The following is a 26,102-nucleotide window of genomic DNA, read 5'->3' on the forward strand; positions in this document are numbered from 1 at the left end:
TTCATGGGCCAAATGGGAACTCACTCGCAGGCAAAAGCTGGAAGCTACAAAACCTTTTCTTGGCATATGCACCAGGTGAGCGTTGGACTGAAGAGGTGCCATCTTTGTGTATATATCCAGCTCTTAAAAGCACATCCACTGAGTTGTCACGTCATCCATCTTTATATATGTTGATGTTTCTAACAGATTTGCACTTGGATGAAACTATTCAAAATTTAAAATCAAACAGTCCCGTGGCTTGAATTTAATCTGTTAATTTAGGAGATGAAGTTCAAAAGTTGGTGTACTCAAATCTAAAAGATTGATGGCAGTTGCAACAATATTTGCAGCCATATTTCAAAATAAGAAAAGCTTCACTACGATGTGACTGAAAAATGTGGAAGAAGTGATTAATGATGTGAAATGAGGAGTCCCATAGTTTTAGTAGATTTTCGTGAACAGAAACGACCAGATTCCATTCACTGCCTTTTGAAATGAACAGGAAATGTGAGGAGGGGCACGAGCTATGAATATGAAAGATGGACAGAGGCATCCAATCCTCTCTTGGTGGCGTTTCAGCGTTAGAAAAAGAGGTGATGGAGCGAGGAGGACAGCGGAGAGAGAAAAGGGAGTAAGAGAGGCAGATGGACAGAAACATGATTTACCCCGATCTAGGTTCAAGTCTGAGGACCATGAAAGGAGGGACAAGGGAGAGGTGGCAGTGATCGTGGGGAAGGGAGAGAGGATCAGTGTGTTGACAACAGTAGAGGACTAAGAGATGAGGAGGGGGAGATTAACAACATTCCATGGCAAATTCATTCAGGTAGACTTTCAAATGAACCTCCAGAATTAGATGGCAAAAGTTGGAAAAAGAGTAGGTGAAATCCAACTAGTAACAACTACTGGACATACTACAGAGAAAAAACTAAAATAATTCAAGCTAAATCCTTCAAAATAATAATTTATCAACAGTTATCAAGTGTTAATAATGTTCAATGTTAGGAAACTAATCATTCGTTGTACAGTAAATGTTGCAGATGGAAGATGAATTAATAGATCCTCAGACTGTCTTAACTATATCTATTAATTCATGTCTTATTCGACTGATTAAGTTATTTTCTATGTTAATGGTGATGAGGAAAATATCTTATTTATAGTCACTGATAAAAACATCACTTCTCTTGATTTTTATTTTGACCATTCTGAGTCACTATACTGTAAAATCTGATACTGGGTAGACCAGAGCTGTCTGCTCCATAACTGTCCCTTAAAATATACAAGTTGTGAAACGAAAATAAAAACAGAATATAATGATTGGCAAAAACCTTTAAACCTTTATTCAACTGAATACAGTGCAAAGACAAGATATTTAATGCTCGAACTCATTAACTTTTTTTTTTGTAAATATACACTAATTCTGAATTTGTTGCCATGTTTACCACTATGTTACAATAACCTTTTCTATTAACAAAACTCAAGCATTTGGGAACTGAGGAGACTAATTTTTAAAATTTTGAAATTGAAATTTTCCAATCGAAGCCACGCTGTTGTGACGTGCAGAACGTATCCTGGCATTGTCCCGCTGAAATGAGCAGGAACATCCCTGAAAAAGACGTCATCTAGATGGTAGCATTTATTGCTCCAAAATCTCTATGTACTGTTCAGCATCAATGGGGCTTTCACAGATGTGACAGTTACCCATGATGCCATGGGCACTAACACACTCCCCCACCATCACAGATGCTGACTGTTGATGTTACTTTAGCGCAGAGGACACGATGTCCATGATTTCTGAAAATGATCTGAAATTTGGATTCGTCAAGCCACAGTGCACTTTTCTACTTTGGGTCAGTCCATCTCAGAGAAGTCAGCAGCATTTCTGGATGTTGTTGATACATGGCTTTCGCTTTGCATGGACATTTCCTATGCTCTCCCAAGCCCATGTAGTATCCTTTATACAATTATTTGTGGATATGCTTGTGAACAACTGAGGCTTTCGTGGATTTACCTTCCAATGTTCCAAACAGGTGTTTTTTTCAGCAATCCACAACTTTCCCAGTCTTTTGTTGCCCGTCTCAACTTTTCTGAAACATGCTTCAGGCATCAAATGAATGAATGAGTGTATATTTACAGTAGCAGTAGAATTTATCAGTTTGAACATTAAATATCTTGTTTTGCACTGTATTCTGTTTTTTCTGCATTTTTGGAAAAACAAACAAACACTGAAACTGGAATTAAAGACAGCTACACTGCCACAAATTTACAGACAAACATAAATATTTGAAAATAAGTAGTTGAAAGTTGTGGTACAATGAATAATGGTAATATAATCCTTTCAGATCTGCTTTGAATGTGTTTACTTTGTTGTTGTGGCATACAAGGTACAGGAAAGCAGTCGACATAATATGCATTTGATTCCTCATTCAGAATGTGTGCCATCTTCACTTCTGATGATTGTGTTCATTATTATGTAATGAGATGGTTGAGGTAAGTGTATTCAACAATGTAATCTGTGCCCTCAAACAATGCAGATAATCTGTTACATGATAATATTGAAAACAGTGGCTGTAGTGTGATGTTTTTCCTGCTGTAACAGGATGGAGACTTACTAGTGCCCTCCTCTGAAACCATGCCCAGCCCCTCTGCCTTGTTCTGCCTCTCAAAGGCATTTAGGTCCAGAACACTGCAGATGAGAACATAAACACTTGTAGATTTGCACTTCCCACTCTTCAGATTCATACATTTATAATAGCTGTCAACTGAAAACTGACCAGCATGTCTGCATCAACGCTTGGACACTCAAAAAGAAGCCTACGTCCTTCTTGTCCTTCAAGTACTCCAGCATTTTCTGACAAAAACAGAGGAGGTAATACCTGAAAATTGCTGATTAAAAGGTACCTTCAAATTCCAGATGACCTTATCTGATGGGTTTGTTTTCAGAACACATACCCGTTGAACCTCACTGTTTCCGCCATTAAGGATAGAGATGCCCAGCTTGAGGGTTGTAGTCACCATCGGACCAGTCTCTCCTGCATGACGAAGGACGAAGTCACAAAATGGTAAGGTTTAACTGAATGACAGTGCGGGGGCTTTGCAGTCAAAAAACAGGGAGTGAGACTACCTTTGCAGGCACTGATCATTTGCAAGACCATCTCTGCAGCGCCACGATTATGAAGTCTGGACTGCTGGTACAGGAGTCTTTGTTTCTCCATTTCTTTTTCCTGTGTTGGACACAAACACTATGAGCATTTGCTGCTGTTACACAGTTACACATTTATCTCAGACAATTTAAATGGATAGAGTGGACTCATTCAGCTCAGATATTTGATGAAATATTCAGTGGCCACCTTCAATACACCAGGACTGAGTTGCACAGCAGCAGTTCATAAAATTCATAAGTAAGTTGCTAGGCAGCATATTTAGGGAGGTCACTGTCACATCCAAAGCTAACGTAGCTTCCAAAAATTATAGTTTCAGAGACACAGAGATATAGAAGATATTTCTTTTGTAAATGTAGATATAACATTGTTGTATCTATGTATCACAGAGAAGATGCTTCAGAGTTAGTAGTATTCATGTGTTTAGAATGAGAAGTAAATATCTGATTATGCTAAACCATCTGTTATTTAGTCATTTAGTCAAATATTATTGGCAAAATGTTTTGCAATTTGAGGTATGTTTGTTATTTGAATGCTATTTGAATGTAATGTAATTTGAAATGTCCAATATTTATATTATTATTTATCAAATTTCAGATGTGCTGACCAAAATATTATACACTCTTCACACTACAGGATAATATACTATAATATATATAATATAATATAACATATTATAATTTGTCTGATCACATATCCAATACATGTTTCATAGGATTGCAATGCTGATAGAGAAAATGCAATATGTTACTTTTTTTTTTAATTATGATTAATTGACTGATTGATTGTCAATGATCAATTAATGAAAGTGTTTGCACTTTGCAACCATAGTAGCAACACACTTATGCAAGAAACAAGTTTGTGTGGAGCAAACTGTTTTAATTTAGTTACGTGTAAAACTACAGTTAGATAGAACTAAGCTAACTTTGAACTTACAAACAGCTGGTACAACTGGCTCCAGGTGTTTAGGTGTAAAAGGTGCTGTTCATTAAAAACTTGTCCAATCTATCCAGTTATATTTTCAAAATCATTTCAAATTCACATCCACTCTCCTTTCACTCAAGTCCCTAACTTTTCACCTTATTACTGCCTAATGAACTTACCATTACTCTCCCAAACGGTCCACCGCGATTGTTAAAGGGAAAATAGCTAATGACTGCTAAGTTCTGTGAATTACCTATTAATAACATCCAAGCTATGCCATGCTTTTTCTCTTATATCAAAATATTCTGACACTTATTGCTTATTTTCTTCTCTCCTCTATGTATAGTAACATTGTCATTTTACAAGCACTTGTATTATGTTATTGTTACTGTCTATTTAAAGAACCTGTCTGACTCTTGCACACACTCTCTCACCCCATTTTATTAGTTATGGAGTTGTTACACTACTTCTTCACGTTTGCTGGCTGGAGCAAGCGTTAGACTACAGGAAACAGCCCCATTGGCAAGTATTTTTAGCCATACAGCTTACCAAAGTGTCTGTATTTCAGCAGCCCTGCAAATAAGATACTTTGGACAAGAGCTGTAATCCCTCTGTATTGGAGATATTTCTTGGGGATTTAATAATAGTGTGCCTTTGCACTAATAAATTATTTGGAATACTCATGTACTCAAATAAATTTCTACTTACTTATTAATTGTAGTTTTGAGCCAATTGAGAATTAAATACCATTTATAGAGAAAAATGTCAATCAGAAGAATATCTCTGAATCCAGAGGACAAACTGACATTCCTCTGTTCAGTCACATCACAAATCAACTTGTAGCATCCCACATCCTGATCCTAAAACAACCCCCACCCCTGCCTCCCTCCCGCCCTTCCCACAGCCAACCCCCCTCCCACCCACCCGCGTATGCCTGACCGTGCTCTACCCACTATGTGTCGTGCAGCTGGACCTCAAACTGACACTGCAGTCCCTGACTGTCTAATGAAACCGGATTATGAACTATGCACTGTATGATGTGTGTGGATTAACTTTAAAACTGTGACTATGTGCATGAATGTTTAGCTTTTAACACTGCATGTTCTACACTGGCTTTCACTGTAGTCTGTCAGTATGCTATGTGAGTGGGGGAAGGGAACATTGATCAGTAGCATTCAGTTAATGAAGACGTTATGAGGGTGAGAGAGGTTACATGGAGCGATGGAGAAAGAGACAGAGAGAAAGACAAATGGGACAGCTATATAAACTGGGAGGAATGACATCACTAGTCAATGTGTTTGTGTTAAATCACACTCACAGACATTTTCAGTCAAGATTTGAAATCGAATGGCCTTTGATAACACTTTTTGTAGCTTTTAGCATGTCTAACTCCCCAGTTTGATATAAGCCCTCACACATTATAAAGACATTTTAGATTGTATAAATATTTTTTTAGTAGTTTAGAGCAACATTTATGTGTTGACAAAGCAGAAAAATGGTTTATGGAGTTCTTTTAATAGCCCAGCTCCAGTTGCTTCAGCACTGGGTGTATGAATGAGTATAGTGTGTGAGACTCATAAACCTGATACAAGGAATGTAGTAAAGGCCTGCACAGTGGCAGCTGGTGTTGCCTTTCATGGTAAACCATAAAGTACAAAAAGCCCTGCCAGTCTGCTCCAGAGGAATGGACAGTGGGATGGGCTGTGTAGTGTAACAGCAAGAAAAACTCTGAGCTACATTTTTCTTACACACTGTTTGATTTTCACAACTTTATCCAAAGTGGCTTACTTGAAAACTGATTTTAAAATGTGAATTATTATTAGTGTGATGACTACTGTTTTGATTATTGTTATTATTATTGTTGATGTTAAATTACAATAAGTTAATTCAGATCCAATCCAGATTCAAGACACCAAAAAGTATAAACATAATAAATGGTACATTTAAATAACAGTGCTTATTCAAATTGGAGTACGATATTTTTTGTCTCAAGTTGCAGTGGGATTTGAAACAATTACGGTCCATTCCAAATGTCCACACTCACGGACTTTGAGGCGTTCCCAGGAAGTCCATGAGGGCATGGGGCTGTCCCACTGTCAAATCACCAGGTGTATGAGGGCACACCTTCCAGGATTTCTGTAGATTTTGCTCTGCCACTTAGAGTTCATTGTGCTGAACCTCTGGCTTTGGCCAATCGAATAGAAAAGGGTGGGCATCGCAGAAATATCAGGCATCGCAGGTCAGAAAGTAGTGATCATGGAGGAGCTGATAATGCTGCAGTTGTACAACATGGCACTAGACACATACGAGGACAACCAGAACGAAAACTGGGCCTGGACACCATTTCCTCCAAACTAGTAAAGATAAGAGCAACCCATCCAAGTACTTGGCTCCTGTGTTGTGCTTTTGCCCCTTTTTGAGTGAAACCAACCCCACTAATTTGACTGGTAGCCAATACAAATTCCAAAGTCTTTCCCAGTTTAAATGCATAAAAAAAGGAAATTGCATCACTTCTGAGCTTTTGAGAGCCTAAACCCTCTGGCGATTCAGGTGAATAATCATGCTATATTTTTCCTGATCAACAATCAGCATCATTACACAGAAAAAATTAAAGACATTGGGTCTGGTCTGCCTCCATCAATGTGGAAGAATGACTCCACTGAGTGGTCAGAGGTGGTACATCCTTACATATACAAGTACCTTACTGAATCTTCAGGTGATGTATTTCTGCCATCTGTCACTATTTTGCTGTTTTAGCAGTCTGTCCACTGTAGCGTCATAGTAAACTAATTACATTGCCAACATTAACATGCTTGAATGACACTAGTTGTCTGTACTAGACCTTGTTTTCACTGAAAGTGCAGCACGGTCAAGGGAAGTGATGTACGGCTGCTCTCATCCAGACATGTTGTGGACATTTGGGTGAGTTGTACCAACACTATGACATTCACCTCTCTTGGAGGTACGTGGTTGTCAGGATGGTTTCCTTGTGGCAATGTGAAAGGCGTGAAGATGTCAAAAACAGCTGGTCCCTTAAGTGCCTCAGCCTTGAAAATAAAAAACAGTCCCAAACCCACAATTGTATGGAGCATGTTTTGGTGTCAAGGTAATGTGATATGTTGCAAAGTGCTGTGCAACTTGTGTTCATACCATTTTGGGCCCTTGCAGCCTCTCGCCCAGAAGCACTTACCAGGAGACGTCAATTTAGTCTGTGAGGATTCAGGGTTTAGGCCTTTGTGGGGACATTGGGATTGGGCTATAATAATTGTTACCGTAAAAAAAAAAACTCTGGATTGGAGCTTCAAGTTTCTAAATCAAACAACTCACAATGAATTGAGCACAGTACAGACAGAAGAGACAGAGCACAGACAGAACAGGACAGAGAGAGGTAATGAGACAGCACAAAGACAGAGAAAGAGAGAGATGTGGATGTGAAGTAATGTGCCGATGATGAGGTCACTCAATGCGTCGAGAGCTACCGCTCCACTGTGTTCCTGGTCCCCAGCCCCTCGCCGCCCATTACCAGTTCTGACTGTCGCACCTCAAAGGACATCTCATCCTCAGTATTTTCCACAATTTCATCTCCCCCTTCTTCTTCCTCACCAATATGGCAACTCTAAATACATGGAGGAAAAGAAAAAAATGATGAGCGTTTTCCGGAACATTATGAACATATACAACCTCAACTAACAGCCACACCTTCACCTCACCTTTGCCATAATGTCAGCATATGCCATATAAAGATGATCTGTATCAAGTTTACTGAAATGGGGACAAGAAGAGACAATTGGTGAACAAGGAATAATATGTCGCCCAGTGGTTACACCACATTTCTGCATTTCTAACCTCTTTTCTGTCAGAGCAGTACGACTGAAATGCAGAATAAGCTGGTGGAGTGGATCTGGCTTAGTTTCTTTCTCCTCCTCTTCATCTCCTTCCTCTTGCTCCATCGCTTTCTGGGACGCACAGGGAGAGGAAGGGTGAGCAATGCCACAAAAAAAAGCCATTTCAGATTAAACAGATGTAAGACAACACTCACAGATAAGTCATCTATCATCCTGTCCTCAAATGAGTAACCCTCAGAGTGAAGCCAGTTGCGTTTGTATCCCTCAAGGAACATGTTTGAAGCTCTGTGCCTGCAGGGAAAAAAAAAAGAAAAAAAAAAGAAAACAGCTTGCATTTTCATACATAAATCTGGTTTGGTTATTTTATGAACATCCTAAACTGTACATGTCAGTTCTGACAGGCCTCTCACCTTGGAATATTGTATAGCGGCGTCATCCTAAAACAAGCGACCACAGCCCTGCGTCTCTGTTTGGATAACAGTTTGTGCCACACCATCTTCTTGGATTTAAATGGATGCTCCGTCTATACCAGAGAAGGTAAACATTCGTAAAGCAGCCAAAAAAGTTCCTGTGGTAACTTTTTATGTACAGCAGGTAAATTTGTATATTATACACAACAATTCAAAAGTTCAAATGTTTTGTACGTGAAGAGCAAAACGCCACCAACAAGATTGGAAATTAAAAGGGCAGAAAGAGACAAAGATACCTCTGGAAAACAGTTAAATAAATAGTTAAATAGATGGGAAATCACCAGCCATTACTAAAATTCAATTGGATGCTTAGCTTCAAAATCTGAGCAGATTTAAATAAACAGGTTCCTGTTTCAGTGTCATGTGCACAACAGGTGTGTTGCTTTAGCAAAGCTATTCTTAAAGCTGCAAAACAAGAATAGAAAGTTGGTCTAATGATAGCAACAGAATATAAGGTGAACATACTACTGACTGAAAAATCACAGTTCAAAAAACATGTTCAATGTAACCACGAAGTCGACTGCAGGAGACAAAACAACAGGTTCCCAAAATATTTACAGCCTAATGCCGAGATTCCACCCGGCACCTTGTGACAGTGATGCGATTTTGAGCTGTACAGTCTCGTGTCCCACCAGCAGTGTTTTAGAAATGGAACATTTTGCCTGCCTGATTTTATTGACTTAGATTGGATTGCATTCATTTGGTAATTTTTCCTTGGTTTTTGTGCTTCTACCATGGGTAAGAAGGCTACATACTTAATTAGTTTCCTTCTTGTCTATTTTTATGATCAGAAGCTTGCACGTGGTATTTTATTTTTAAAACTGACGATCTGCTCTGTGCAGCTTGATGCAGCTTTCATCAAAAATAGACCTGACGCATATTTGAAGCGGAGCAGAGTGGAGAGCTGTGTCTAGGAAAAGCTGCAGAACTTCTGGTGGAATCACAAGCATCATGTAGCATAGCCATGATCAGCACCAGGAGCCGTTACAGCGCAGTTGTAGCTAAAAAAGACTTGATAACAGTTAAGCTTGAAAGTGATCTTTGCTGATGTTAGGATATGTTATTTTCATTAATTCAATTTCAAGATTCATATTTGAGTCAAATAATATTTACGCTGTTAGTCTAGTGTAATCTTATTTTTTAAAGCTGGCCAGCCTTTCTGTATCTCTACCAGTGGACATTTCTTGAACTCTCACAGAAACAGTATGCATATACATACCACTTCAAGGTGGTAGAGGACAGCAGAAACCTCTTGAACTCTCTTAACAACTTTGACTGGAGCATCAGCATCTTCAGCCTTCCCCGCCATCTCCTTGTACAGGGCCATCTGCCAGCGCATGGAGGGGTTGTCCACCTGTCCACAACACAGGCAAACGTGTTGTGACTGATAATCTGCTGTGACAAATCCAGTATGAATCCCTTAAAGTAAATACCACATTGGACAGTCCAGGAATTATACCTTGCCCTGGAGATGAAGGTTGTTCTGCAGGAACTCTCTGACTTCTTCATCAGTGTCCCTCTGTGAAGTAAAAAGTTTATCAACCACTGTATTCCTTAGAATAGGCTGGGAGGTAAAACTGTTATGGAATAGTTACTATACTACAGTATTTAACAAGATATAAATCAGAAACGAGACGTTTACCAGAATCATTCAAAGTCAGATAATAAATTACCAAAGAGTATCTGATCTTGGCCAGGTTGATGAGCTCCTGATCGGCAGGAGAGCACATGTTGAGGCCGATGGGGAGCATCTTTTTCAAGGCAGCCACAATGAGTGAAGTCTGCACAGAGTAACGATCGCCCCGCCTCTTCTTCTTGGTACGTTCGGTGTCTGATCCTCCGCCCTGAGAAAAGGGACAATACACCAAAAAGCATTCACAGTATCTCATAAAATGCCACAGGTATGACACCACAGTTAACATGTTACACATTACAGCCTTGATTCAATACCAGGCAGTCACTTTCATGGATTTAAATCCTCATTAGTAATTAACTCTCTATGGTAAGCATTATAAGTTGTAAACTGCATTTGGGGAAATTTTCAAAAAGTTTTTTTTGTAGGGCAAAGTTTAGGATGTGTTACCTTAAAGCAACACTGTACCATAATGGTAAGAAATGTAATAGAAGTTAGTATATAAATTTTGAATAAAAAATATTACAATACTAATGTAAAATATTTAACTGCCTAATCAGTTTAAAATGTGTGCGATTTTAAATTTGAAAATATAAACAAAAGAAATCATTTTATTAGTTTGCCTGGGTTTTACCATTGTGGGAACAGATTACTAGAATGAATGTATTTAAGAGAGTTAGCATATTTCAGCAAACTCATAACCCTCCTCAAAACAGCATAGTGAGACACATTTCAGTGTTTGATCATTAGCGTTAAATTTAAATGCTTGCTTTCTGTTTCTTTCCCAACATACAGTATGTTGCAACCATTTGTTCAGTTGCTGCCATCTTTGGTTCACTGCTTATGAATTAAAATATAATAAAACAGCTATCATTGCATTTTACCCCACATCCTACATTGGCTGAGCAGTATATATGCCTAAAATATATAATACCAAAAATGTCATAGTGGGAATCTGTAATGGTACGGTGTTACTTCAAAGTAACATTTTAACAGTTTTCCGTGACTTCATTATCAAATAAAGTACAATAAACAATTAAAATTTAAACTTTACTCGTCAGTTGATTATTAATCAATTTTTTCCAAATTGAAAAATGAATGAAAAACACATTTTCAGTCCACTTTTGTGGCAAGAGATGATGGCGGTGAACCATGTGAGGAAGGCTGCAAAATGGGACTCAACATGACCTCTGGAGAGTCATGTGACTAATTAAAACACTGCTATTGGTTTCATGACGGTCCTGCCTCTTTCTTAAAGTACTGACTATAATTGAGGATGTACTGTGTGAGTATAAACAGCCAAAATGTGTACTGTACCCAAAGATATTGTACCATAGAGGGTTTAACTATTTCTTCCTATATTGGCTGGAGGGACTGCAACACCGCAGGAGCAAAAGTGAAACTGATTCTATTCATTATGCAACTATACAACACATCAGTATAAACATGAGTATGGCAACACAGACAGCATTCATTAAAATTCATGACAAACCTTGGTGACTGTTTTAATACTAACTATTGAACATCATCCTACCTTTTAGTAATGACTGCTAGCTGTTTATTATGCAACAACAGTAGATCTCTAGATGTAAAAAAAAAATGCCCAGGGGATTCTTATTAAACATGTTACTGTCAACAATGTGTAAATTAAACACAAATGCTTTCATTTGAATGTCTGTTTCTTCTACAAATGATGATTCTCTGAGCTCAGACTGGTAAGTAGAGGGTACAGTGAAAATGTGAGGGCAAAGATACAGGTGGCTTTGGGAAAGGGAAGCTGGAAGGAATGAGCCTTACAAGAAAGTAAACCAGTGAAATTGCATTTACAAAACATGCAAACAGAAAACAGATTTCATTCAAGTGAAAACTCATCCAGCATTCCTCGAAAAGGATCAATAACTAAAACAAACGTGTTTTTTCTGTAATCATGAATTCAATTCTGTAACAACTGCAGCCCTTCGTGAAAGATTAAAATGTTAGATGAAGTTACAGAACAAAACTCTTGAAATTAGACAGATTAGTAGCAGGCTGTTAAAATCACACAGCTACTCTAAAACACTCTGTCTATGGGATATGTCGCTGTGCTTGACTCCTGAACTCCTGTTCTGTTTCTGTGAGAGTTCAGTTCTTCTGTTGTCTGCTCTTTCTGGAGTCCTCCGAGATGTGCAAATGTGTATGAGAGCCTACAATGTATAAATGCATTTTGAAATATGAATGTTTTAGTCTATTAAATGCATGCTTAATGAATAGGTCACAGGGTATTTCTATTTGAGCCGCAGAAGTGTAGATAACAGGATCATAATAATGACCACCTCGCACAAAAGAGTAGGGTGCAAGTTACTGGACAAATTGAGATAAATTAAGTCATTCTAACTCGATGACTGTTTATATCCACATATATGCTGTCCAATATGCACCAATAGGAAACTTTTTTTTAAATTAATACAGAATGTTTTCATTTGTTTGCTTTATAGGTGCCATTTTATGTTTATTTGTCCCCTTTCTTTAATTCAGTTTTACTACATACAAATATTAAGCCTATAGTTACTTATAATTATTAAAAATATCAGTGAAAGTTAAAGTTATAGCTATTATGGTCCATTGACCATTTACAAAATCTTAAGTTGGTTATTATGGTCTTGTTTACAGTGGTAAAGGAGTTACACTATAAATCCTTAACTTGCCTTGTTAAAAAATGACTGACAACATTAATAAAATACTTAATTAGTTTAACTGACTACTATTTCTGGTGCTGACCAGACAGGATAACAACTTTTAATCATTAAGTCGACCAATCACGCACATCCCTTGATTTTGCTGTTATGTCTGTTCATTAATTGCCTGGAACCAGACAAATTCAGACACATACATTATCGGTGAAATTGAAAAACGATCAGAAGAGGCCGGTTACAGGCTTTCTTACAGGAATCTTTTCATGTTTACTGGGATGTAATTGCACATGTACAATTAAAATAATCCCAGAGGCCCTGTGCCCCCTATCCAAGTTAAATAACAAACATTATCAGTGCCAGGTGTACATAAGCCACTGATTCTGCTGCCGTTCAGTGCCAGATGCAGGTGTGTTATGGAGGACTAGTTTAGAGTAAACAGGGTGCAAAGCATTTTGGGAAATAATTTAGCTAATAAGAGTGAATTAATGTATTGGTTAGGTTCATGGTCACTTTGAGCACATTCTAAAGAGGGAACCCAACAAATGTTCTTCAGAAATCTGCTTCAGTGATGTTAAGCATCAAGTGGTGTGTTAGTGTGGATACTAGGGAGTGTAAAGGAAACTAAACCATGACGTGAAAATGGAATTTCCAGAGAGGAGAGAAGAAAGAGCACAGAGAAGACTAACATCATCCCCTAGTGGCAAAAAGCTGCATTACAAGAGCTACGGGTCAACCATCCTTCAACGAAAAGAGACAAAAGACATACTAGACTCCAACTCCACTATATCAAAAAAAGAGCAAACTCAGTGACAGGATGATGGCACTGTGCTCTCACTGCCATTTTGGGCTTGGTGTAAAGCGCAGTGCCATGAGCCCACCTCTACAGCTGAGTACTTTCATCAAGCGCCTCCCGACTCCCCCCCTCACACACTGGCAGGACTGGGGATGGCCCACAGGTGGGGCCGGCCCTTTTGTCCAATGATCCTTCATGAGAATAATGTGAATGTGTCTCCCTAGTGCATTTCGGGACAGATGTTCCTTATGTAGAATTTTCCACTAGTGAAACTTAACCTTGGTATTTTTCAACCTAGACCCTATTTTCCCAGATTTTTGTATCTAAATGACTAATGGGGAAAACAATTTTTTGAAACTGCTCCAGTATTCAGCGAGAGCGCTGCAGCTGGCAGAGGTGAAATTAAGCTACAGTGTAAACCCTCCAAGCCACAGCACACCGTCAAAGTTCATCCGCTATAAGTACTTGTGTTTACCGCAGACAGTTTCAGATTGTTATTGTAAGTGGGATGTTTTTTGGCATAGAAATGATCATTTTAATACCATCAACTTCATTGAAACTTGACAGAAACAAACAAACAAACCTCACCAAAACCTCTTGGCCCGTGTTTCCACTGCTCAAACAATCACCAACTCTTGCTTGAAGTAGTGGAAAGAGGAGCCAAAATATTTTGGGGTGAGTTTTACTTTGTTTCTGTTGAGTTTGAATGAAGATGACAATGACAATGTTAAAATTAACGTTTCTGCAAAGGGAGTCTGGTTAGTTTAATCTCTTAGTCTTTAAAAAAAGGCCTTTCTTTGTAGAGATCCTTTCTACAATGTTGTCAGACACTTATAATAACAATCCGAGCCTGTCAGCTGCTTTGAGCGGCACATACTTTAACTGTGCACAGTTGCCCAGAGGGCTTTCTTTATAGGTTAGTTTCACCTCTGCTGGCTGCTGCTATACATCAATACTGAACCAGTTTTTCAAAATAACAACATGTGTTGTCATCATTGGTCACTTAGTCACAAATACTTGGGAAAATAGGATCCAGGTTGAAAAGTAATCCCTAAGTTACCCATTAAAGTCTCAGTATGTAGGAATAAATCAGTAGTTTTGTGTGAGACATGAAATAATCTAATCTAAGACTGTGTGTCAGTGAACATGTGCACAGGCTCGTACACACTGGGGTATAGCCATATGGCAGTGTAAGTGGATCCAAACTTCAACAGTCACTCCTTTGAAGAAACTTCTGGCTGGGATTTTCATATTCTATTAATATAAATAACTCTATATTTATAGCAAATGACAAATTCTCAATGGAGTTTTGTTCCACTGATGATAAACTGCAAAGTATCCATGACTAAGCAGATACAGCTGCACGTACAGGAAAAGCATTTGTCACTGGCACTAAATTAATCGTCTCAGGTCATGTCTGTCTGCATGGGGTGTGTACATCTTTGTGTGCCTGTGAGTAAGTATACTTGAGTGTACGTGTGTGTTTGTGGATCAGATGTGCCAGTGTGCAGGAGAGGTTGATGAAAAGCTCCCCCAAAGTGAGGTGCCATGCGGTCAGCACAGCGGTCGTGCAGGAACAAAGTCTAACCTCTGAGTCCCCGCCCTGGAAACCCAGCCGAAAACGCCAAAAGAAGAGGACAAGGGACAGCCAAAGAGAGAATATTGTTAACACAGCTGCTATCGTTCTCAATTTTTCGAATTCAAATCAAACCTCCAAAAGTTATAGCAGGCTTTGCTATGTTTTACAAAGCATAGCCTAATAAACAAGAATAGTAAAAAAATAGAATAATATAAAATTGGAAACTAGCAGTAACTGGGCCACTAAAATACTGTACCTGGTGCTTTAAAGGATTGTAGTCATTGATACAGTATTTTGAATTTCCCAAGGCCATGTTAAGGTTACTCTAGAGTTTAACGAATTAGTTCCGATCATTTGGTAAAGGGTTACATGAAGTACTTATCAATAGTCAGTGTATCAGCTACAGTAGATGCCGGTCCACCTGAAAAAATCAATATCAGTTCAAGCGTGAGTTACATTTAAAATATTTTTAACTGCTAAAATTGCCCCCAGACAGCCTTTTCTGATGAGAAACTGCTGCTGTATGAGCCAAATATCACTCTCTCCAAAGAAACCAGACTCCACTGGCGAAAACATTAATTTTACCTTGCAGAACACAGGAGTTGCTTTTATACCACTGCTGTGGCTTCTGTGTTTTAAATGAATAGATATACCAAGGTCACACAGTATGGCAAACAAACTAACAGACCGAGGCAGCAGTAGACAAAAAAACTCCCGTGTTCTGTGAGATTAAATTACTGCTTATGCCAATTTAGTTTGGTTGGCTTGGAGAGAGCAATATTTGGCTTGTATAATGGTGGTTTCTTGTCAGAAAAGGCTGTCCAATGGCAAAGTAAAGTGGTGAAAATATTCTAAATATAGCGTACAATTAAACTGATATTGATTTGTTTTTAGTCATACCTTTTTTAAGTGGCTAAAATCCCTTTTGTTGCTGACCCTATCCACAGCTTAGCATCTGTGCTGGTACCTCTCTCTGCATCTCCAAACCGCCTGACATCTTCTGGAAGTAATACACTGACTATTGATAGGTAGCTCATACAATCCCACTTCATAAATAAACATTTATAACTGGCTGAAAATGGTTGGCAAGGTAACAAAATCTTAAAATCATGATGAAAAAGTGGGAGGGGAGGGAGCAAAGAAAAAGAATCATATACAGTTGTAACACAATATGCCTGATGTGAGATGTGACACTACACCAGGCCCGCTGCAGTGCCGGCTCTGCCTTTCATTAACTCACCTTGCTCATTTTGCTCTTGCTGTCAGCAGTAAGGAATGACATGTTATTGATCTCATTCATCACCACAAAGTTCTGCTCCTCTCGCTTGAAGTTCTACAATAGAGAGAGAAACGGGACACATACAGTACAGTACGGTAATGGATGCGAGCTGCTACAAATAACAACATTCAAAGCCCAAATAATGAACATACTCACATGAGATTTGGACCAGAAAATAAAGACCTCTCCAACCATTCGGAAGAGCTCTTCTGCGTCTGGGTCGGGGCATGTGAGCCACCTTGCCCTGCAGCAGAACAAAAATTTTTAAGCCTCCCCAGAGTTACAGTATTTTTGGCTAATGAACAATACATGAAATGAATTACAATAAGCACATTATGTTGCATTTTTGTCAGTATGAGGCAGGATTCAAAATGTATAATGTTGGTGTTATGACTATTGTACCTGTTGTTGTCCACATAGCGAATGAGTAGAGGGTAGAGGGCATATAAGTCTCTGCAGAGGACAGCAAACTCATCACGTATGGTACCGTCTTCCTCATCCCCCTCTGATTTCCCCTCCATCCGCAAATGGTCCTCTTCAGCCACCACCTTGGAGGTGCGTTTCTTCAGCTTCTCCATCGTCGGGATGAAGTGTGACTTGAGCATTTCTGGCTTTGCCCTGCTGACAATTGGCTGCGAAAACACTAAGGGAGAAAATAAATGGTGTCATCTCACCTGTACAGAAACACCCTCAAGTGTACACTGTGACACATTAAAGGGATGGTTTGGATAATTCGATGATGAAGTTGTATGAGTTACTTATTTAATTGTCAACAGCAAAATGAATTTACGCCCAAAAAGGTCCATCTAAAAATATCTGTATCAGTTTAAATATAGGCTATATTTATAATATTTTTACAACTTTACTTTGACATCATACAGCCTTTTTTCTGATGGAAAACTGCAGTTATATAAGCCAAATATCACTCTCTCCAAACCAACCAAATTCCATAGGTAAAATCAATCAATTTAACTTGGCAGAGCACAGGAGTTGCTGGTCTTCTACTGCCTCTATATGTAAATTTGTTTGTGTTATTGTGTCACTGTGGTGAATCTGAACTATCCTTTAAAAACATAAACAATAAGACAAACCAACCATGGAGTCTGGATTGTTTTGAGAGTGACATCTGGCTTATATAACTATGGTTTCCCATTGGAAAAAGCTGTCAGATGGCAAAATAAAATGTTGAAAATATTCTGAATATAGCGTACATTTAAACTGATATTGTTTTTTTTAGGTGGACGTTTTGCTGCTGACCCAGTCCACAGCAGTTCATCATTGCTCAGCTGTCCCTTTAATAAAGTTTGAAATAGAACTCACCTGCCAGTCTCTTCATCCAAGAGGCCTCATCGATGCCCAAGTTGTTAACTACAATTTTCATGATGCTGCCAAGCAGCTGATTGAGGTGTTCTGATGTGACATCGGTGCAGAGTCGGCCCTCATTCTCGGGGAGGTTCTCAAGTCCTCTCTCCCACCAGCGAGGCAGGTAGTTACACAGCATGGGCAAAGTGATCTCAATCACGTGGGGCATCTCAGTATAACGAGCACCTGACTCCGCCAAGTCTCCGATCTCCTTTAGCAGAACATCCAGCTCTGGAATGTCTGGACATAACTCTTGGACCTCATTGGGAAGGCCCAAGACTTTGACATTCACAAGAGAGGAAGTGAGAAGTTAAAAACAAGATTTTGTTGGATAGAAAACAAATGAGATTAGCGAGTGATACACTCACTGGCTCTCTCCCTGGGTGTCTTTGTAGTGTAGACGGAGAAAGCGTTGAATTCATTTAGATGGGGCTCTAAGAAGGCCACTGGCATAGCTGCTGCAAGGTGAGCCAAACACTCTCCAAGAGCCGGCCTCTGCCTGTGAATGTAAAGAACAAATGCAAAAAATATGCCCAAGTATCTCCTTCAAGTTACTTTACACATCTTCATGCATGCAGCTGTGGAGTTACCTCTCAACATGTGGATTCTTGACAGTCCCCAGTGAGTAGATGCTACACATGATGCGATAGCATGACATCTGTAGATCATCCACTGTGTGCAAGCAACAGTGACAGGTACAGCAGTGTCAGGATGAATGAATAAATAAACACCACGTAAAATCAGAAATAGCACTGCTGTGAAAACACTCACAGATGACGTCATCTCCAAACTGGTGCTGAGCGATATGGTCAAACAGGGAGGTAAGAACCGGGAGCAGGGCAATGGTTGTGTAGTTAATGTTCTGGGACACGCCTTTCACTTGCTGTACAGGAGAGAAAAAAAAGGGTGTGAAACACTGTAAAATTTAAAATTTTTAAACAAATAGAGCAACATCTGGCAGATGATGCTGCCTGCATGTTTTCACATGCAATGATTTTTTCACATGTTGAATATTGCTTTACTAGCTGGTCACTGACAGACATAACAACACTTAAACCAACAGAAACACTCTTCAAGAAAGCCATAAAAGTGTTCGATTTAAAAAAAACAAAAAAAAACACTCTCATTTCATCTTTATAACATTCTGGAAAAACATAGTTTGTTGAGATTTCGGAATTTTAAAAAATTTAAATATGAATGTTTTATGTAGAAGGCTTTGCATGGGCTGGCCACACCTCCTTTACGTGAATTAATTAAACAGGGGGTTGACAGTAGCATCGGAACCAGGTCACATCTGGCAGATACCACTTTAAAGGCCCATCTCAATCATGGCTTAAATCAAACCAAAACTGTGATAAATTTTAATTTGACATATTGCACATTACATTTAGCCTTTTTTACCTGTGTTTTGTTTATTTGTATATGTACATTGTCATTTGTAAATTCTGTTTTTGATACCTGCCTGGGGCCCATGGATGCACATGAACATTTTTGCTGAAATACAGCATGTTTACATCTTGTGTTTTTATGCTGATGTTCATTAACATGCACTGCCCCTATCAAATAAACTAATAAGTAAAGTTAAGTAAATGGTATATGGTGTACTTCTATTACCTGATTGCCTTTGGATACTTTGCCCAGTTTGAGGTTCTCTACCATCTTCTCGATATCATCAGCAGCACTCTCAAAGAATGACCGCAGCCCTGCTTTCACAATCTCAGGCCCTGACTTCATTACTGTCCTAAAAGAGCACATAAGAAAGATGAGTGAAAAACTAAATTAAAAAAAAATATTCATTCCAATGACATTATGCATCTTAGGAGAAAATGAAAAACTGCTAAACCTTGCATCCAGTGATCGTGCCAGAATGTGAAGACAGTTAACAATTGCAGGAGCATCCGTTCCTGCACATACAAATACAGTTCTGCTGTTATGAGGTTTTCTATAGGATTCAGATCACCACATACTGTATACACATATAAAACAAGCACAACTGCAGTTGCTCCAACATGCGTAACAATAAATTAAAGTTAATAAAAGACAGCCACATTTACCAGAAACAAAGAAAAGAGTGAAAAAATTCAGAAAGACGTGGACATCTTACCAAAGAGAGAAACTCTGTGTCTCACCAGAGCAGACATTTTACAGAAGATACTACGATAAGAAGCAAAGAGAAGGAAAAGAAAGGAAAATGCAAGAAAAAGGAAATTCTAATAAAGATGGGAAAGTGATATATGGAAATAATGCAAAACACAACATCTCTGTGCGTTATATCCATGTAAGAGAGGAGATCACCTCGCAATCATCTCCTTCTCCTTATTGGACGAATGGCCACCACTGCCCAGAACTTTTGCAGGTGTCGACAAGAAGTACAGGCAGTGGTTTTTGAAATACTGGTTGATTAGAGGCATCAGGATCTGAAATGGAGAGTTCCACACTCAGTACAGCAATGAGAACAAATGTGGTCTTCAAAATTGTGACCACTCTAGATTCACACAGTAGTCTCACCTTGGCAAAGAATTTGATTTCCTGCTCATGAGGAGACTTTTCCACTCGTCCGCTGCTCACCACAGCCTCTGTACAACAAGGTGCAAAATACGATGGTATTACAGTATCAATGGCAACAAAGACCTTCTTTAAGTTGCACCAACACAATTCTATGATGTTGAATCTGTTCTTCATCCCTGTCCCACAGTACCAAGATGAGCGATGAACTCCTGGGCAATTTCCATCCATTTTAACAGTTTCTGCAGGAAACCATAAGCAAATCTCTTCTCGATGGATGAGATGTCAGACTCCATGTCTTTCAGGCCCCTGAAGAGAAACAGTTCAACTTTTTGTACTTGAGTGTTGTCACAGTTTTTTGCTTTTTTTTCAGTTTTTTGTACTTAATATTCAATACTTGTTCCCTTATAGTCAAATGATCTATAATCATAAGCAGAAAGTACCACCTAAAAATAATAATACTTTCCCTGCTTCATTTCTGTCTTTCTTCATAAACAGTATTTTTGATTTTAATTTTTAGCTATGACTGTAACTGTACAGAGTGGCACAGCTACATGCATCCATTAAACAGAATACGTTCAGGGTTGGTTATTAATAGATAACATGTAAGTGGAATTATGTAGTCAGATTACAAAAAATAAGAAGCTTTAAAATCAGATTACATTTGAAAAAATGTGCAGTTAGATTATAGTTACATTGTCAAGAATTACTTGATTACAATTTTGATTATGTCTTTAAAATACAGCAGTTTTAAAGTTATGATTTTTTTTTTTTTTTACTTTAAATGATAAGCTCGAGAAAAGTGTATTTGACATAGATGATTTCTTAGACAAGTGCTGCACTTTGTGGTGGACCTGGCAGGAGAAAAAGAACCCTATGCATTATGCAAATGCATTTTATTTGTATTGAAAATGTTTTGAGATGTTTAAAAGGAGAAAATAATATTTGTGGAACTCAAATTATTGTGTCTGCATCCACATTTTTAATAGCCTGAAACAAATACAATTCCCTGCTGAATGTTCTCTATAATTTCTTCTTCCTCATTATTACCTTGTGACAGCATATCCATTAAGCTGCAGGAACTTGAGCAGCTCATAAGCCTTCTCTCTGTCTCGTGCCTTCTCTTTTGCTGTCAGAGTATCGTAGGGCACCAGCAGAGGATGTGTTCCACCTCCTACACAAACACAATCAAACCTCTTCACGAAAAAAGGACAAAAGCCAAATCTCTCATTCTCTATATGTCCAGGTTCCCTCCTCTAAAAAAACATATATCTTACCTTTAGACTGCAGCTCCAGCTTCTTCTTCCGTCCCCAGGTGTTATGGTAATTTTCTGCCAGTTGCTCTGCCATCGACTGTGAACAGACATAAACTATGAATAGTGATCAGATGCTGAGATTAAGACACATAAGGTTCAACTATTTACTGCGGTACCTGGAGGTCTCTTGATAGAGCCATGTGTGTGATATCAATGGGCTGTGGACTGTAGCCATGGCTTGGGTCATAGGTTGCCTAGAACAGAAAGAGTTATCATTATACACTATATATAAAAACTGTGACAACATTACATTCATCCATCTGCTCTATACCTGAGCGGTCTGTGAGATTTTTCGTGATGTTGCCTTCTTCTTCTCTGTCTCTTCCTCTTCTCTTGCTTTGTCTATGTTCCACTCCCATGCAATCATGGCTTTGATTGACTCTTTGATTGGCCAGCGGTAGATCTCTTTATCCTGCCAGGAGAAAAATCAGAGTGTGAAGAGCCGGTAAAAAATGAGGTAACACGTACATTAAGATCCAACACACAGTATGACTGTGAACCTACCTTCTCTGAGAAGGTTTTGTATGGCCTGAGCATAGGATGAGTTTTTGCATTTTCATCCAGCACCTCACCATACGACCAGTTATTCTGGATCTGAAACATACATACATATACAATAATGTATTACAGCTGTCATTCATACTTCAACATATTTAATGGCTTCCTTCGTACATGGATTAAGCCTGTATCCTATTGGCATTTTAAATCCTATGCTTTCCAGCACATAATCTATGTTCTGATCAAACTAACCCAACATGACACTCCTGAATCAGATGAAGAATAGATTAGACTATTGTGAGTGATTACAGTGAGTAAAAACAAAAGGTCTACCTTTTCAAAAGCCCATTTATCATGTGTATATTCTGCATATTTGTTGATGAAGGGATCCAGTCTCTCGGGGATGATAGTGCTGTGGTTGGAGGAAGGGTCAGTGTACATTTAGTTTGATTTATTTACAGAGAAATAAACTTTTTTTTAATTATTTTAATGTCTTGAAAGGCATTACAAAAAAAAACTCACTTTGTGGTCTCTACTGGTTTAGGATCAAAGTTTCCCTCTGCATCTACTGATGCCTTTTTCTCAGTTTTGGAGGAGTAGCTGGCATCTACGTAGTCGGGAGGAATGGCTCCAGCAATGGCACAAATGCATGGCATCGAAATTTTGAAAATCTCAGCATCAAATTTCTGCAATCACAATGACAAGATATCAAACTGTGTTCATACCCCATTTAATGTAGTGACAAAAAAGTGTCATACTGCAGGAGATCCACCTTGTGTGCGAGTGATTCAAATATCCCCCAAAACAGTTTCCGGGTCAGATGAAGCTCCTCCTCTGATGCAACTCCAAAGTTGGCCCAGCCATTAGGGAGGCAGTAATATTTCCAACACCGCTCATAGTGATTGGTCAAAAGCTGCAGGGAGCAAAAAAATAAAGTGAAAGTAAAACATGAATACCAGAAGAACAAGTGAGCACTTAGCAGTTTAACAGTTTCAAAATATTTAAAGGTCCTCATACCTTCAGTGGCATTTTGGCGTACTCATTAAGAATGGGCACATCAAACACCAGTCGTCTCAGCAAGTGCTGAAGCATGGAAGGACGTAGATGTCTGAAAGAAAGACAAACAAAGTTAACTTCAGCTATGAACCTGGCAATATTAAAGTTTGGCAAAAACTTTCACTCACTTGCACAAAGCCATGAGGCACTCTTCAATAATGTCTCTCTGCGCCTTCGTGAAAGCTCGTCCACGAGACAGCCGGTAGATTGTGTGCAACATGGAGTCAATCATTATGGCTCTGTGGTCGCTGCCAGCAAAGAGTGGTGCACACTTGGTGATGAGCGGCAGCACAGCAGAACACAGGTAGCGGTTCAGAGCGAGGGCCATCTCTGTGGTGCTGAAGGCTACCTGTTAGAAAGAAATTCAAGCACTGAATAAAGTCCAGCTGTTTGGTTCTAATCCTGCTCTGCACTTCTCCCACACGACAACAGTTTGATGCTCACCGTGTCCAGAGAGGCCGCAGCCCTCATGTCAGGCAGGAAGCCCACCTCCAGCACATGGAGCAGGAAGTCCTGGTTGTCAATACCGTACACTCTGTCCAGGAACAGAACCATGGGAGCCTTGTGATCCGGCACAAAACTAGCCGACATCTTTGGTTCTATGATGCTGTTGTCTGAGCACAACATAAAGAAAATATTTAGGAAAAATCATTAACAATATGCAAAGTTGATTAGACAAAAATGATCTGAGTTAAACCAAGTTGAACTATGAATGAGCGCATCATACAGCAACAACATGCTCTTATTTATAGTTACTGTTATTTATAATTGTTAAATATATGAGATGTCATGTTGAACAATAAAGTTAAACTGTTAAACTGTAAAATATCCTGCCTCCATTCAATATTTTTGTTAAAAACACATTTGAGGGATCACTGCAAATATCTTGGCCCCAAAAATCCAGTATTGGTCAGGCATTAATTTAAAAAATAAAAACTTGTGTTTTTCCGAGCATCTACCTTTTCCAAAAGAAGGAATCTGAACAGGAAGGCTGATGACTCCCACCAGATCCTCAATAGGGACCAGAGACCTCAGGATGGCCCTGATCCTCAGAGCCTCACCCTTACCAGCCTGGATCAACTGTAGAGACAAAAGCTCATTCTTTCTATAAAGACATTTCCAGCTAGGTTTCCTATTCTTGTACTTCTTTTTTCTTTCTTTGATAAGCCCTGTATGGTGGCTACTACACAGCTTACGTGCATCTCTGGAGCGCAGCGTCCCAGCAAGTCAATAAGGGCAGAGTAGAAGGACATGATGGCATTTCCCAGGTGCACCCTGTTCTCCTCATGCTGCTCCTCTCCTCCAAACCTTCCAGAAAAAACAAAGAGTAGCTGAAATCTTTCTGCACTCTTTGATGCCTCATTAAATGCCATCAGAAGACCTTCAAACCAAAGCTGTAAGCCCTTACATAGGAAAGCGTCTGTCTTTCTTAACAGTCGGGCCATCCCTTGCAGGGTCCTCTGATATTTTGATGGCCTCCTCTATCGCAGCCAGCAGACCGTTACCACCCTCCCCTCTCAGGGCCGGACCAAAGCACTCAGGCCTGCGAATGAGGAGACGTACCACCACGTTGGCGTTCTCCTCTACGCTCTCTCCTACAGGAGGGAAGAAGAAAATCTGAAGAAAACTGAAAAAATACAGACATTAGAATTAAACATTGTATTGTGTAGCAAGTAAAAAATCAGACCATTAACAAACACGGCAAAGCGAAGAAAGTCGAGGTATTTCTCTCCGCCACAAGGATTCCAGCCAATGTCAGGGTAGCCTTTAGCGAGGAGCATTGGACAGCTCTGAAGTCCACAGCCAGCTAAATACTTCACCACCTGGAAGGATTTCAATGTACTCAAGTGAGGAAGAATTTTGCACTTTGCATCTTTTGCAGTCAAAGGTCCAACCAATATACATGAGTACTTGCAAATACACATTAGGCTACAGCAATAATATTTTATATTAAGAGCTTCCATTACAATGTCCTGGAAGCTTTTTGTCGGCAGAACACAGCCGATATAGTACATTTTTATGACTTTTTATATGAAACATTAAATGTATTGAAACTATGTCTGTGTACACCAGATTTCACTGACCAGTGAGATATGACTTTAGAAAAATACCTTCACACTAATCAATATTGTCTCTCTTTCAACCTAAAATTGAATAGATGTGGAAAAATAATTATTGTAGTATTTTACCATTTCCAGGTCCTGCTCTTGGAGAGCCAACGCCAGCTCATTGTTGTCTATGCAAGAGGCAGCAGCCACGTCCAAGGGGGTGGAGCCCCGCATCCCTAAAGAACGCCACAGAGTGTCTGGTTTTATCACAGTTCTCACATCGAGAATAAATCCCCTAGAATAATGCTAGAACTCAACAAAGACAATCACCAAGGCCGATGCCGCTGTTTTGGAGAAGGTAGCTGAGGTGGTCAAACATAGAGCGCTGATTCTGACGACTGATACGACAGAAATAGCAGAGAAAACGGCAACAGTTTGTCACCACTCGAGGGAATCTGATCTCCTGAGGAAGAAGAAAGCATGTCACAGATGTACAACAAAACATCTCAGTTCACAGACGCAGATGTCTCTGCAGGAAAGAGACTCAGGCATTAGGGACTCCAGTTCAGATGTATGCACTTTCTTGTACTGCATGTTAGCATTATACAATGATTTCCTTTCTATTTATCAGTTACAAAGCCATTTGATATCTCAGAAACATGCATTTTGATCATTCTTTAAATTAACGGCTAAGATTTTAATAATTTCCTGTCTTAGAATATGACAAAGCACAGATGCTGTAACATATAATGTTGGTCTTATTGCACACTTTTGTCTACTTCTGGCTTGGTAATATATAACTCTATCTGTAAATTGAGCACACCTAAAATGCCGCTGAGTGGCATAAGAAAAATGTACCTTTGAGTCTCCACCGCCCAGTACATTAACCATGACCTCCATGACAGTTTCATGCATGCCTAGAGCTCGCATCAAGTTTGGGTGCTGATAGAAAACTTTGTTGCTCATGATGTTCCTGTGGAAGACA

The 26,102-nt window shown here is 39.2% G+C and overlaps 1 protein-coding gene across 2 annotated transcripts in view; it reads right to left on the minus strand.

Moving 5' to 3' along the window:
- Positions 1-26,102, minus strand: part of LOC146318937 (ryanodine receptor 1-like) — a 64,611-nt gene that overhangs the window by 16,090 nt on the left and 22,419 nt on the right. Inside the window, exons 42-86 of one of the 2 annotated variants that reach the window (XM_084731156.1) lie at positions 25,976-26,090; positions 25,448-25,580; positions 25,259-25,353; positions 24,757-24,892; positions 24,478-24,664; positions 24,266-24,377; positions 24,029-24,149; positions 23,514-23,683; positions 23,198-23,418; positions 23,031-23,121; positions 22,786-22,926; positions 22,536-22,699; positions 22,347-22,425; positions 22,020-22,109; positions 21,787-21,927; positions 21,632-21,709; positions 21,477-21,552; positions 21,250-21,373; positions 20,393-20,508; positions 20,203-20,270; positions 19,990-20,111; positions 19,799-19,848; positions 19,538-19,598; positions 19,309-19,435; positions 18,466-18,577; positions 18,285-18,366; positions 18,063-18,193; positions 17,653-17,973; positions 16,735-16,975; positions 16,489-16,576; positions 16,294-16,386; positions 15,063-15,077; positions 10,050-10,220; positions 9,836-9,895; positions 9,596-9,730; positions 8,317-8,429; positions 8,101-8,197; positions 7,908-8,017; positions 7,772-7,823; positions 7,585-7,677; positions 3,101-3,200; positions 2,929-3,008; positions 2,751-2,827; positions 2,589-2,662; positions 645-662 (exon numbers count right to left, since the gene is read on the minus strand). In XM_084731156.1, coding sequence (XP_084587282.1) covers positions 645-662; positions 2,589-2,662; positions 2,751-2,827; positions 2,929-3,008; positions 3,101-3,200; positions 7,585-7,677; positions 7,772-7,823; positions 7,908-8,017; positions 8,101-8,197; positions 8,317-8,429; positions 9,596-9,730; positions 9,836-9,895; positions 10,050-10,220; positions 15,063-15,077; positions 16,294-16,386; positions 16,489-16,576; positions 16,735-16,975; positions 17,653-17,973; positions 18,063-18,193; positions 18,285-18,366; positions 18,466-18,577; positions 19,309-19,435; positions 19,538-19,598; positions 19,799-19,848; positions 19,990-20,111; positions 20,203-20,270; positions 20,393-20,508; positions 21,250-21,373; positions 21,477-21,552; positions 21,632-21,709; positions 21,787-21,927; positions 22,020-22,109; positions 22,347-22,425; positions 22,536-22,699; positions 22,786-22,926; positions 23,031-23,121; positions 23,198-23,418; positions 23,514-23,683; positions 24,029-24,149; positions 24,266-24,377; positions 24,478-24,664; positions 24,757-24,892; positions 25,259-25,353; positions 25,448-25,580; positions 25,976-26,090 — 5,081 coding nt within the window. The remainder of the gene's footprint in view (positions 1-644; positions 663-2,588; positions 2,663-2,750; positions 2,828-2,928; positions 3,009-3,100; positions 3,201-7,584; positions 7,678-7,771; positions 7,824-7,907; positions 8,018-8,100; positions 8,198-8,316; positions 8,430-9,595; positions 9,731-9,835; positions 9,896-10,049; positions 10,221-15,062; positions 15,078-16,293; positions 16,387-16,488; positions 16,577-16,734; positions 16,976-17,652; positions 17,974-18,062; positions 18,194-18,284; positions 18,367-18,465; positions 18,578-19,308; positions 19,436-19,537; positions 19,599-19,798; positions 19,849-19,989; positions 20,112-20,202; positions 20,271-20,392; positions 20,509-21,249; positions 21,374-21,476; positions 21,553-21,631; positions 21,710-21,786; positions 21,928-22,019; positions 22,110-22,346; positions 22,426-22,535; positions 22,700-22,785; positions 22,927-23,030; positions 23,122-23,197; positions 23,419-23,513; positions 23,684-24,028; positions 24,150-24,265; positions 24,378-24,477; positions 24,665-24,756; positions 24,893-25,258; positions 25,354-25,447; positions 25,581-25,975; positions 26,091-26,102) is intronic. The other variant, XM_084731154.1, reaches the window with a different exon arrangement.

Source organism: Lutjanus erythropterus, chromosome 11, assembly GCF_056507025.1.
Source record: "Lutjanus erythropterus isolate fLutEry1 chromosome 11, fLutEry1.hap2, whole genome shotgun sequence".
Lineage (NCBI taxonomy): Eukaryota > Metazoa > Chordata > Actinopteri > Lutjaniformes > Lutjanidae > Lutjanus > Lutjanus erythropterus.